General features: G+C 43.5%; 1 protein-coding gene and 1 long non-coding RNA gene across 3 annotated transcripts in view; one reads left to right on the top strand and one right to left on the bottom strand.

Annotated features, from left to right (window-relative positions):
- Nucleotides 1-3,490: 3,490 nt before the first annotated feature.
- Nucleotides 3,491-12,668, top strand: part of LOC109296900 — a 43,378-nt gene continuing 34,200 nt past the window's right edge. Inside the window, exons 1-2 of one of the 2 annotated variants that reach the window (XR_002097092.1) lie at nt 3,491-4,288; nt 4,442-4,612. This is a non-coding gene — a long non-coding RNA (uncharacterized LOC109296900). The remainder of the gene's footprint in view (nt 4,289-4,441; nt 4,613-12,668) is intronic. The other variant, XR_002097091.1, reaches the window with a different exon arrangement.
- Nucleotides 9,271-12,668, bottom strand: part of EPHX1 (epoxide hydrolase 1) — a 45,601-nt gene continuing 42,203 nt past the window's right edge. Inside the window, exon 9 of the mRNA XM_019516532.1 lies at nt 9,271-9,639. Within this exon, the coding sequence (XP_019372077.1) occupies nt 9,414-9,639 (226 nt within the window). The 3' untranslated portion in view covers nt 9,271-9,413. The remainder of the gene's footprint in view (nt 9,640-12,668) is intronic.

Raw genomic sequence — 12,668 nt, 5'->3', positions numbered from 1 at the left:
ACCTTGCCCTCATCAGCGTCTCCATTACTAATCTCTTCAAACTTGTAGCTTGCAGCTCCCAGGGAAATAAATTTGGATTCTTGTTTGACGCTATAAGCTTTTACCTCTCCTGGGGCAGGATTTGTTTTCTTCTATAGTTGCTCATCCCCTCCTGCCCCTGGGGAAGCTCTAGTACAGCCTATAATTGATCTGATGGACTGAAATTCCCACCTTGAGCCCAGGTTTTAGGTCAACAGGATAGCTAGCATGTTGCTTGTGTATGGTATTTAAATGAGGATTTTCACTGTCTTAAAGCAGCTAAATATATTCAGTGCCAATCATGGAGAGAGTAGAAAGAGAACTGTAACCCCATTTGGAAATGGCAGAACCAGCAATGTGATTTTTCCTCATCTCTGTTAAATAGCTTGAGGCCTCTGTATTTTGAACGACTTCCTTCTAGAAAAACAAATCAGGCCTCCTGCATACTCTGTGCAGGATCCTGGGGTCAAAGTATTAATTGGAAGGCAAAACATATTGGTTTTTTTAATGTTGTTTAATTTTTAATTACATTTTAATATTTTTAACTTTTTAATATTTATTTTTAAAATGTTATTTCTTTCTGAAATGTTATTAGCAGAGTGTGACCTGGCAGGTGCAATATGGTAGTAAGAGGCAGGTGGCTTGGCCCTTGTTACTAATGTTGTTGGGAGCTGCCTGCATAGCTCAGCTATCCCCTTACAGGGGCCACATTTGCAAAGCCAGCCCTTAGTCACTCTGTACCAAACTTCGCTATGATTTAAAATGAGGGTGGCACCTTCCTTCTGTTAGGTGTTTGTCGGTGATATGGGTCACAAAAGCAAGTTATAAGACGAGCCAACTTTCAATAAGGGCCAGCACTGATTAGCAGTGATAATGGTGACTCGTGTGTAAGTGTGGTGTGTCATGAACCAGGAATCTAGGAGGCTGGACGATCCGTTGCAAGCACCATACTGGAAATCATTATTCTAGTGCAGTGGTCCTCAACCATTCTAGACTTGAGGCCCTCTCATTAGACTCGAGGCCTTGGACAATGCCAGCTCCTAGTTTTTCACTCTTTTTTTTACAATAGAAAAATAATAATTCTTCTGTTGCAAAGAAGAGCCCGTGACAGGTCAGAAAGGAATCCAGAGTGTCAAAACCAGTTTAAAATCTCTGGGTTTATCTTGAGACTCAGTTTGCACACCTAGCTGCCAGGTGCCACGCAGTGTTAGCACTGCTGCCTTGAGAGGATCTGAAGGCAGCCCCGGGTGTTGCATCCCCCTGCTTGAGAATTGGCAGTCTAAAGTTATTGACTAGTTTTGAGTCCTGCAGGCTCTGCAGAGTTTTCACAAATGATACGTAGACCTTGACCTGTACCACTGGAAATGCTGCCTCCTTTGGTTTCGAGCGGAGCAGCAGTTTAATAGCACACGAGACCACAACAGCATCAGGGAGAGGGAGAATTTCTCTCTTATTCTCTCCTTGCGTATTGGTCCTATCCTTTCTGTTACAGCAGCCAAATCAGCAGTTGTCATAATGCCTCCTCACCTAATATTGCTGACTAATTCACTGCTTTGTAAGCATGTTTATGTGCTGCATACCTACATTTTGCAGCTGCGGTTCTTGGAATAGCTTTAATTGTGGGTGCTCTCAGTTTAAATGTAATCACTTCCCTCATTTAGCAGCTATAACTTTACTAGGCAAGCCACAGGGGAAAGTGACTGAGTCACCATGGTTTCTGAATTAAGATGTAGAGCATGGTCTTTTCCCTGAGGCTGATGTACAGCATTTTCCTCCCACTCAGAAAGGGATTTTGCAGGAAGAGAGTATGGCATCCCTGCAGTGGGGGGAGTGGGTGACTGTTGATGAATGCTGGCCATAGTTTTGTAAAAAGCTGTTCAAAAAATTGGAGACAGGTCAATAAAAAATAAGTTGAGGAAGCAATGATTCAGTGATGTGGCTGAGCAAAGTTGGGCTTCAGTAGGAATTTAAAGGTTTCATTACAGTGAGTTTAGGATGGCTGTGTAAGCCAGTGGTGGTGAAGCCTGTCTGAGTAGTGCAAATCAAAGCTCTGCTATAAATTTGGTACCACCCCATTCTCTGTCCTGTACATGCTACCAAGTTTACAGAGCATAACAGTTGTTGGGAGATTTAAAAATGTCCCTATTTTACTCTTCTGACTAAAATGAGATTCCTGTACCTGTCTTGAATTGTTGATATGCCCATAAGATCTGATATTTCTTGACTTGCTTACATGACTGAGGTCATAATGTTGTATCCCACTGGAAACAGCAGAGAAAGGCAGGAGGAATGTGTCTCAGCTCTATAATGTTGTATGGTAAGTGTTTCTAGCCTGGATTCTTCATGAGACTGTGGATCTTAGGAACAAAATTTTCACAATAACCACTGAAGTTGGGCTCTTTAACATGGAGGTGAAATCTGTTTCTGGTCTGGATCTCTCTCTCTCATTTCAAGTTACATAGCAATGTAATTTTGGTGTGAAAATTTTGCATGGGGTAAAAGGGAAAGACAGATGTGGGGTTTTTGTGTGTATGGGGTTTTTTTGGTAGTTGTCTGGAGATGCGCAGAAAGTGCAAAAACAACAGATTATTACACAGCTCTCCCCACCTACCTGTCTGTCCTACACTTACATATGTTTTCCAGGCACTTAGTGGAAGTGAATTGTTTCTAAAGGTTTTCCTTTTCAGCTCAGTTCCTGCTCTCCTGGACTGGTAAGCCCCCAGTTGCTTCTTTCCAGGTGAAGTATGGTATTCCTTTATTTTGTGGTTTATTAAGCAGAACTAGCAGCTGTCTTTTTTTATAGAGCAAAATAGAAGATAAGCCCTCATAAGTACACAAGCAAAAGCTTAGGCAGTGGAATAGGTTTCTTTTATTTGTCTGTTTTCATGATGTTCCCAGTCTATGTGGTACTTTAATCAGATGTGTGTGCTATCTGCTGGAGCCTCCCAGTGAAACCTGCTCCTATGGGAAGCAAGAAAGAGTTTGGAGAAGTCAAGTAGCTGTGTGTCTCCAGCAGGAAGACCCACATTAAGCAGATATGAACCTTCCACTCATCCATTTGAAAAAAGAAAGTGTGGTGTCCAGGGGCCAAAGGGGGAGGATTTGGCTCCACTGCTGAACCAGTGGAAGGCCCAAGGCAAGTTGTTTAATTTTGCCCAACTTCCCCCATCTGACAAACAGGGACCAGAATCCTTCCTCACCTCCTATCAGCCTCGGCTACTTGGGGCAATATAAAAGGATCAGAAAATGAAGGGAGGGACTTCCTTTCATCCCTAGGGCCATAGAAGGGAAGCACTAGAGAGTAATAGCCACCCATGTAGGTTGAGAAAGCAAGCAACATAGGCTGAGTTTTCAAACGGTTTCACATCTGCTTGGAGGACAGACCCCCTCCATTATCAGGGAGGTGAAAGGTTAACGCACGCTGTCCAAGCAGAGAGTGCCATAGGCCAGAAGCAGAGTGTGCCTTGGCTCAGCTGGAAGGGAATTAGCCTAAGCACAAGGGATGGTGAAAGGAGTGACCTCTAATGCATTCCACTGGGCTGGACTGAGCCAGCGCTGCAGTCAGAGAAGGGAGACTCTTAGCGGAGCTGGGCCCCTTGGTTTTTGTTTGAGAAATACTGAGTAAATGTTTAATCCCCATTTCTGTCACTTTCCTGAGCTCCAATCCTGGCATGCTTGTTCACTCGTCCTACTTTGCCTGGTGTCCCAGAGACTGTGAAAATGAACTCCTATTGTTCTTCTAATAGGATGGATACAGTATAGCCCTGTGACTGTGGGCATAGGAGGAGGAGATGGTTTCATTGGAGAACCAATGGCCTTATAATGGGGTAGAATATTAAACCAAGAAGTGACAACAGACTAATCTGCATCTGTTCCATATTAACAGCTGTAATAAGTGTTTAAAAAACTTACCCTGAACTATAGAGAGAAATTAACTAAAGGAGGCAGTGAAGGACAGTGATTTAATATCCAGGAGCAGGAAGCAGGAGCCATGGGCTAAGGCTTTCCAAAGCAACTAGTGAGCTGGAGTGCCTCTTTCCTTAGTGGCACCCAGTTTAAGATTTTGAAGTTGCTTCATTGTCTCAGGGTGGGCTCCCACGCCAGCCATCTCTCCAACTCTGGCTGTGTACTGTCTTCACATCTTCCACTGAAGTGCCATGTCATCTGAAGAGAGTCATACCCTCTGTCTGTCTCCTCTTTAAAATGGAGCTGAGGCCCTCCTGTGCCCATCAGTGGCTGCAGGAATGGATTCTTCTTTCCTTTTAATAGGGTAGGGATTTTAACATTTAGCAAATCAGGAATAATACAGAGTAATTTTAGGAGAGTGAACCCTTTTCCCCATGAGGTTAGGCCTGGAATAGCCAGCTTACTGGGGAAAGGCAGTGTTATTTGAAATCTGGTAGTTTTCATTTGCTCCCTTAAGATGGTGGTGTTTGCATGATGATGAACCAAAGGCACAGCTGCCACATCAGCATGAACCAGGCAGTGCCCTTTGCTGCTACAAAAGATGCCACCCTCCTGATTGAAGCTTAGAAGGAAGAAGTTATTGGGAACTCCTGTGCTATGCACTATGTGTTGCCTCAGGACAATAAGGGTTCGTTCAGCACTTCTAGCTATTTGTGTTCATGAACACAGAAAACTGCCAGATTTGAAAGGTTCCTAATCCCCTGCCCCACATAAGCATCATCTTAACCACCTTACTACATCTTCAGGATTACACATTTCATTAGGAGTGGAGAGTGAACCCTAAAGTGTATGTGTGGGAAGGGCAAGTAGGTGGGGATGATTAGTTTTTGGTAATATTATTTAAAATCATCTTAAAGCAGGTGAAATAAGTAGTATCTTCCATGTTTAAACTGGCCTGAAAGTGGCATGGATTTATTTCTAGGAGTGTTTTTTGTCCTTGACCTGGTAGGGTTTTTTATTTCCCAACTCTTTATCTTCTGTATTCATCTTCATATGTTTTGTATATTGCACCTGCTGTAAAAGAACATGTAAATCTGTTGTGAACAGATAAGAACCTACATCCTGCTTTCCCCGAAACAATATTGGCTGAATCAGAGTGGTGAGTTATATCCACTGGGGACGAGAATCTGCTTTGCCAGGACTGTATTGTTACAGTTGCATTTGATTTTGCACTTTAACAGGAGTTTGCGTTGTGTGAAAGTCCTGGTCTCTACTCCAGCTTTTTCGTAGTGAGAGTTTAATGGTCTTTCTGAGGTTGCAGTAACAGTGAATAAATACTTTAGTGGGGGTTATTAAACAGATTAAAAGTTTCCAAACACTCATGTCACTTAGAAGATTATATCCTATTTATTTTCAGTGCTTTAGAAGATAACTGAATCTTTAAGAACTTTAGTTAGCTGACTGAAAACATGGTTTAGGTCAGCTAGGTCCATTCTTTAGTGTGGCATGCAAGTATCTCTGAAGTAGCCTTAAGAGAAGAATGCTTTTTTGACAAATGCTTCCAGCAAATTGGTCTCCTTATGGTGCATGGATTTAGCTATACTTGGATCATTTGTGTTACAAGACAAACAGCTATTTGACAAAACAATAGCTCCTTTGTCAAAGCCCAGGGTCTACTTTTGCTTCAGAATTCACCAACTGGTTTCACAGAAAAAATAATCTTCTGAAAATAACTTAGCTATTTTTCTGCCTCTGGCTTTTTAACAGAAACATAAGGTGGAGGGATCCTGGTAGTGAAATTGGTCAGTAACTAAAGATCTCCACTCCCAGGTCAAATGAGCAGGTTGGTGAAGATCCTGCTCTTTCTGAATGTCCAAACTATTGGAATATTCGGCCTGTAAAGAAACTGTTCAAGCAGGTAATGAGTACAGCTCTTGGACTAGCTGAACAGTTTCAAAGAACAAGGCCTGTATCAGTGACAGAATGCCAAGATGCTCAGCTGGGTCAGAGACCAATCCCATTCTTTCTAAAAGGAGCTACTGCTAAATCAGATCCATGTTACCATTATTTCTTGTCACTGGATCCATTGGGTACAACGGTTAGCCAATAAGGAACTTTAAAGTTGTTCTAAAAAACCCCAAACCCTCTTTTTTGAAGCCTTTAGGAATGTAACACAATTATGATAGTTATCCCATACTCCCAGCGATGTCCTCTATTCAGCACTGGGGCATAGCAGAGAATGGGTATATCTTTGATTACTCAAAGCAGTTGTGACATCAAGTTATCAAACCCATCTGTTAAGTTAGATTTTTGTCCAGGAAGAGAGTAAAACAATCATCTTCATCACTGCCTTGTAGATATTAATTTTAACCAAATATTTGTAAGTTCACCACTAGTATTGCTTCCAGTTTGATAAATCTTGTTATAACAAAGCAACAGAGATTAGCAGTATACTTGTAGATTCTTTTCTTTGTGCGCAAGAGATATAAGCTAGTTTTAATTAAATCTCCTTTGTTAACAGACTTAAACATGTAGGTCTAAATTAAACAAAAAAAAAGCAGGCTTTACCATGTGAGTTTCTGCATTTGATAATTAAATGCACGGTCATTGCCTCTTGTGGCAGTTGGTGTATATATAATCTAGATGTGAGAGAGATGACAGGAAAACAGATCAAAACCAGAAAAGTGTCTTTAACAGAAATACTTCATTTAAATAAACATTTAACACCTTAAATGTTGTGCCCAGAATGCTGGCAGGAGTCTGATCAATTCCATTTTCTTGCTGGGTTTACGGCATGTCCAACAACAGAACACGCTGGCATGTGAAATGGATAATGTGGACCTAGATCTTGCTCTGAACAGATGATACCCTGATTGGTTGTATAGGCTGCAGCAGCACACCTTTGTCTGTGTCTGGCTTTATCATCATATTCTCAAATTACTCAGTGCAAAGAATGCTGAATCATCATCAGGCGAATGTAAAAACTGAATTTTTTTCTGGTTAGTTGTCCTTTGTCCAGGCTTTCTCATCGTGACTGGGCCTGGAAAGGCTGCTGTAGCACAAGAACAGGCTGCTCAATTGCTTCCTTTCCTGTGGGCTAGGCCTATGCACGTGAAACTGCAGCAAAAAAAGGAAAGCAAGCTTTGGAGCTTTCCACCTACTCACCTCTGATAACTGACCTGGCAGACAGTGCATAGCAAACCTTACCTCCTGCTTGCTTTGTCTGAGCTGTGATGGAGCAGTCCCTGGAGAAATATTCATTTACATTAGCTTACAGCAGCGCTCTCTAATTCTGTAGCAGATGTCTGCATATGCATTATAAAGTTGACAGGCTGACCTTATGCCCTGAAATGTAAGACTACACGTGGGGGTAGGAGAAAGAAGGAAGACAAAAACAAGCAGCCAGAGTCCAAGGACTCAACTGCCAACAGCTGCTAGTATCAAGTGAATCAACTCTCCAGAGAGAAGTGCCTTTTTTCCTGCAGTGTGCTTGGAATAAGTTTATACATCACCCTTCCCTGCAAGAAGAAAAACTTTCTAGGAATAAGAGGATGATTCTTATTTATGTCCTGTGTCTGTTTAGGCTCACAGACTAGAATTTCAGCTAACACAGGAAGTGTTCTGTGACAGCGAACACAACTGGGGACACCGTACTCATGAAAAGAGGCAAAGCACAGATATCAGTACTCACTGTTGTTCAGGAATCTCAGCCTGATCTTTTAAAAAGGTTTCCTCCCTTTTCATATTCTAAAATCTTCCCTGTGCTCAGTTTGCCAAGGCAGCCCACCAGACAAAGATGCCACTTAGAACAACTGCAAGAACCGAGCTGCTGTCCTTGGGGCTGAGCTCTAGCATGTAAGTAACATGTCAAAGGGAATCGGACGGGCATGGAAAAGCTGTCTCTTTCTTTGGCCAGCTTCCCAAGAATTTCTCTAGTCCTGACTGAAATGCTCAGTCTTCAGTAATAATTTTCTCTTGCCATTCATACCAGGTCAAGTGGCTTTGAGCAAAGCCCTAAAATGTAAACTTTTCTTTGAGAGCAGTGTTGACTTCTCTCCTGCTGAACAAAGATGTTTGCATTCTTCCAGCTGGAGGCCTGTCCAGCTGGAAGAACAGGGAAGGAGGAATGTTGTGTGCTGGAAGGATAATGCCTTGTTATTTCAACTCTTCCATTTTATTTACTGTTGTAAAGTAATAATGCTAATCCATGCAAATATTAATTGGTTAAGAGATATTTATTTATTTCTGCCAGTGCTGAGAGGATACAGAATTATATTAGACATAGCTGTGGAATAAAACACATTAGTTAGCTGGATATAGTACATAAGCATTTGAAGTTAAATTGCAAATAGTGGAGCCTACTGGCAAAACATACAGCTTTACACGTTCAGTTCTCCACCACAGGCTGCCTTTGCTTTGACCTTTTGTATTGTGTAAATAGCAGCAGGTATGATACAATATTGATGAAAGCTTTGTCAGTGATTGGTGGCTGGGTTAAACAAAATCCCTGCAGAGCAGGAATTTTCTTCTGCTCAGAAAAAGGCTTAAAATTCACCAAGAAGAAGTTTAATATATATTTCTTTATTGAAAGATTAATTGCTGCAAGCAGTTCAGTTAGTTACATATTAAAATGTTGTGTTTGGCCTTTTGGCAAGAAAACCAATCGCATCCTCCAAAGAGCTGAACACCTCAGTCTGCTTTAATACCTATCTATAAAGACTTATCTTAACTGCACTGCTGGCTTGGGCTATAACTTGAGTTCTGCTCTAACTACAACTCTAACATGAGTTGAATGATCTTTAAAACTCGAGCCAACTGGCTTATGAGAGCTCAAGTGGTGCTGAAGCTCAGGCTAGTAACACTGTAGCTATAGTTACAGTAGCTGCTGGTCCTGAGCTGCTTATCAAAGTGCAAGAAAGAGTTATCTCCAAAGACAAATTGATATAAAATTAGATTGTCTTCTCAATGTCAGGCCCAAATCAAAGGGAAGTTGCATGGTCCAGATATTACATTGTAGAATCTCTATGTTTGAAGTGATGTGTTTTTTCATCCTACTTTTTCTGGTTTTCTTTAAATTGCAAGCTGAACTACAACTGCATAAGATTTTAAAGGCAGAGCAGGATCCAGTCGAAATCTCCTACCCTCATTGCTTTAACTCATCTTCACAGTTGTTTCAGGATGGGCTGTAAAATTACCCAAACTATAGCAGAGGCCTTATTGGTTAACTTTAAAGCAGAGGTTCCCAAACTTTTTCTTATTGCATACCCTCTTCCAGATTTACCAGCTGCCCATGTACCTCTACTAGCATACGTTTTATATTTTAACCCCTTACATTCCAGTTATTTATTATAATGAAAATTAAATTTGCCATTACACAAGTTCTCCTGTTCACCTCCCAGAGATGTCTTTCGTACCTGCAGGGGTACATGTACACAGTTTGGGAACCCCTGCTTCAAAGTGCTGAAAGTCAAAAGCACCCTACAAAGTAGTTATTTCCTCATTTCTCTCCAGCATTCTTCCCTTTCCACTTTCCCTACGAATTGCTGAATATCTGCAGCCATAAGTTCTGGCTCCTCAAAGGCTGCAAAGTGACCACCTTGGGGCATAAAGTTGAAAGTGATGATATTGGTGTACTTCTTCTGTGCCCAAGACAGAGGAGTATGCATGACTTCATTGGGGAAAGAAGCAATACCTGTTGGTACTCGTACTGGGAGCCTGCAAGAGGAAAGAATACATGTTTTTTAGAGCACCTTTAAGTAATGAATCAAAGCTCTGCAGAAACAGGTCAGTAACATTCAGTCCTCGGGGAAATAGGAAACTTTTCCCATCTAAAAAGGGGGCTGCTGAGGCCAAAGTAATCAGCAGAATCCAGCTCCTGCCATCAGATGAAAATCATTCCAATTCCTGAAGATAACATACATAAGAATCCTAGCTCCTTCTCTACATAAATGTAGGACCCAACATCCTCATTGTTTATAAGGCAATTTATGTGAAGTGTCCTCTGATGGATTAGGAGACAGCCACAAACACGAAAGAGAAAACAAAACTCAGGGGTGGATGGGGAAACTAAAGTAACATCTGGGTGGAAATCTGATTATATCTGTAACAGGGAGCCAACTCCTGGCCCTTGTTACAAGCTGGCTCCCGGGCACACCTGGGCTTGCCACTCCTTACCCCAGAGCTGCGCCGAAGCCCCACTGTCACCGGCAGACTCACCTGGACACAGCAGGGAGCCAGTTCCTTTATCAGGCCAGCTGGATCCCTGCCCAATCCAGCCTGGGGGTCACGCCGGGTCACTGCTGCCATTAACAGCATGGCCAGAAGGGAACCTGGAAGTGCTGGCAAACCTTGGCTTCCAGCAATCCCCAGCTGCCAGCAACCACGTGATGGGGAAGCAGGAAATGATTGGACCTTAGGAGGCCCAGCAGATTTAAAAGTGTAAGGGCTGAGGCCTGCAGACCCCTGGAGAGGGGAATGAATGTAGTGTCTTCTGTACAGAAGGGAGCAGTGCCTGTCCCGTCTGTACAGAGGCACAGAGAAATTGATCTACAGCAACTTGAACCTGGGTCTGAGCCCAGAGTGAACTCCAGGATGGAAACAAACCGGTGAAGGATAGCTGGCAAAAGAAAGCTGAACACACAACCCACCAGTGTCAGACACAGGACATGGGGTAAGACTGTGCATAGGTAATGGCTATGAAGGTCTCTCTGGGAAACCTGTCCCTGGAATGGGCAAACCAGTGATGATGATGCCAGCTAGCAGGGCACTGCCCAGGAAGCCATGGATGAGATATGGCTGGGGGGGATGTAGACAAGAAAACTGACAAGTTCCAAGAAAAAGGGACTACAGCAAAAGCTCTGTTATCCTGCACCCATGGGGAATAGGGTGCCAGATAATCAATTATGCTGGTTACCTGAGAGGCGTCAGGCAAAGACACCCCTCCTGCCATGTCCGGTGCAGGAGGTGCATCAGTGTGCCAGGGGACAGGGAGAGGGGCCCTGCGCAGGCTGCTTTGCCCTGGGCCATGGCCCAAAGTGGGACTTGGCAAAACCGGAAGTCCCACTTCTGCTTTCACTTTTGCCGTGTCCACCGGCATATCGGTTAATGAAGTGCCAGATAATGCGGCTTTTACTGTACATAGAAAATAAGAGATGTGAGTAAAGAGTACCCTGAAGAGCTCATGGCCGGAAAGGCCTGGGGTAGGGCTGCACGACTAGTCAAGCCAAGAGCCATGTGGCTCAGACATCATTGGGAAATCATAGGTCCACCCAACAAGTGTAGTAAGGGCAGGGTATAAGAGAGGCGTAGCCCTGTGAAGAGAACATATCTTCTTTGCTGAGAAAATGCTGTTCCCATTTTGTTTCACCAGTCAGCTTCCCTTTATTTTGTTCCCATCAAGGCATGGCAGACAAATACAAGGAAGTGGGCAGTGGTTTGGGAAAAGAGATACGGATACATTGCACCCGTTGACAAAATCCCACAAGGATTTGTAGGCCAGGTTTGATCAGAGTTCAAAACACTGCCACAATAACAAAGGAAAAGCTGGAGAGGAAAGATCAGAACCAAGTCTGTGGAACTTGCCAAGAAAACGAGAGGGTGGGAGGTGTGCTTAGACTCCATGTAGCTGAGGGATAAACAGCAGTGGGGACAGGAATTGTTTAGACTGCTCTAATGTGGCCTTGTTAAAAATGACAGGAGGAAGTAGAAAAGCAATTTGGGCTAAATAGCAGGAAACATGCCACAATAGTGAGGTCTGCTCAGCTGGCGGGTGGAATAGTCCCCCACTGGTGAAATCTTTCTCTCTGTCACTTAAGCCTAGATGGCACAGAATACTTAAGAATGTCCTTTACATTCTGCATTGGCAACTGGAGTGGGGGCAAGGGGACCTGACTAGCTCACAGACTCTAGTTCCTATATTTTTTTTATATTTGTTATAAGCCCAGGGTAAAAAGTCTCTAAATATCACAGGCACTGAAGTCCCATCTAAGAATGACTTAGAGAGTTTTAAAGGCACAATGGTCACTTAAGCATTCAGATCCCTCTGAACTAACAGTACACCTAAGCTTGCTAATGTAACACTAACTTAACTGCTGCTATAGCAAGGCAGAGACAGGATTGTAGACTTCTTCTCATCTCACTGAAGCACTGAAGAAGGAGCTTAAGCCCTTCTGAAAATTTTAGTCCATGTTAAGAGAAGAAGGATAACAAAACTGGCTGGTCAAGGCTGTAGGCTGTCACTCCACTTCAGGCTGGCAAATATAGCAGGCCTTGGACACATGTTAATTTCGTAGTGCTACAAGGGCTGGGGAACTTGGTAGCGCTACAAAAAAAACCTCAGTGTGACAGGTGTGTCCATATGTTCAAGTGCCTGCACAGGCCCCTGGCTGGAGCAAGTGAAATTGCCTTAAAGGTGCACTCTCCAGGCAGGGGCCTGCTCTTTCATTTCCCTCGCCCCTAGGCAGAGAGGGGGAGTGGAGTACTGGCAGAGCCACTGCAGCCAACAGAGCTGTTACAGAGCTGCTTTGCTAAACGGCTGATCAGCCACCAATCAGCTGTTTGGCAGAGTGGCACTGTAACAGTTGCCACAGGGAGCAGAGATGCAGCATTACTTGCCATCAGCTGTCAGGGAGCCAGCTGTTAGCTCTATCCCTCCCCCTTGATGGGGAAGAGGGGAGGAAGAACAGAGAACTCTGGGATGCTGGGGGTCCTAGAGCCCCCCCCCCCCCCACCGGCCTCCAGATACC

This window comes from Gavialis gangeticus, unplaced genomic scaffold, assembly GCF_001723915.1.
Source record: "Gavialis gangeticus isolate Ggan-Ray unplaced genomic scaffold, GavGan_comp1, whole genome shotgun sequence".
NCBI lineage: Eukaryota > Metazoa > Chordata > Crocodylia > Gavialidae > Gavialis > Gavialis gangeticus.
This window is presented reverse-complemented; position numbering and strand designations above follow the sequence as displayed.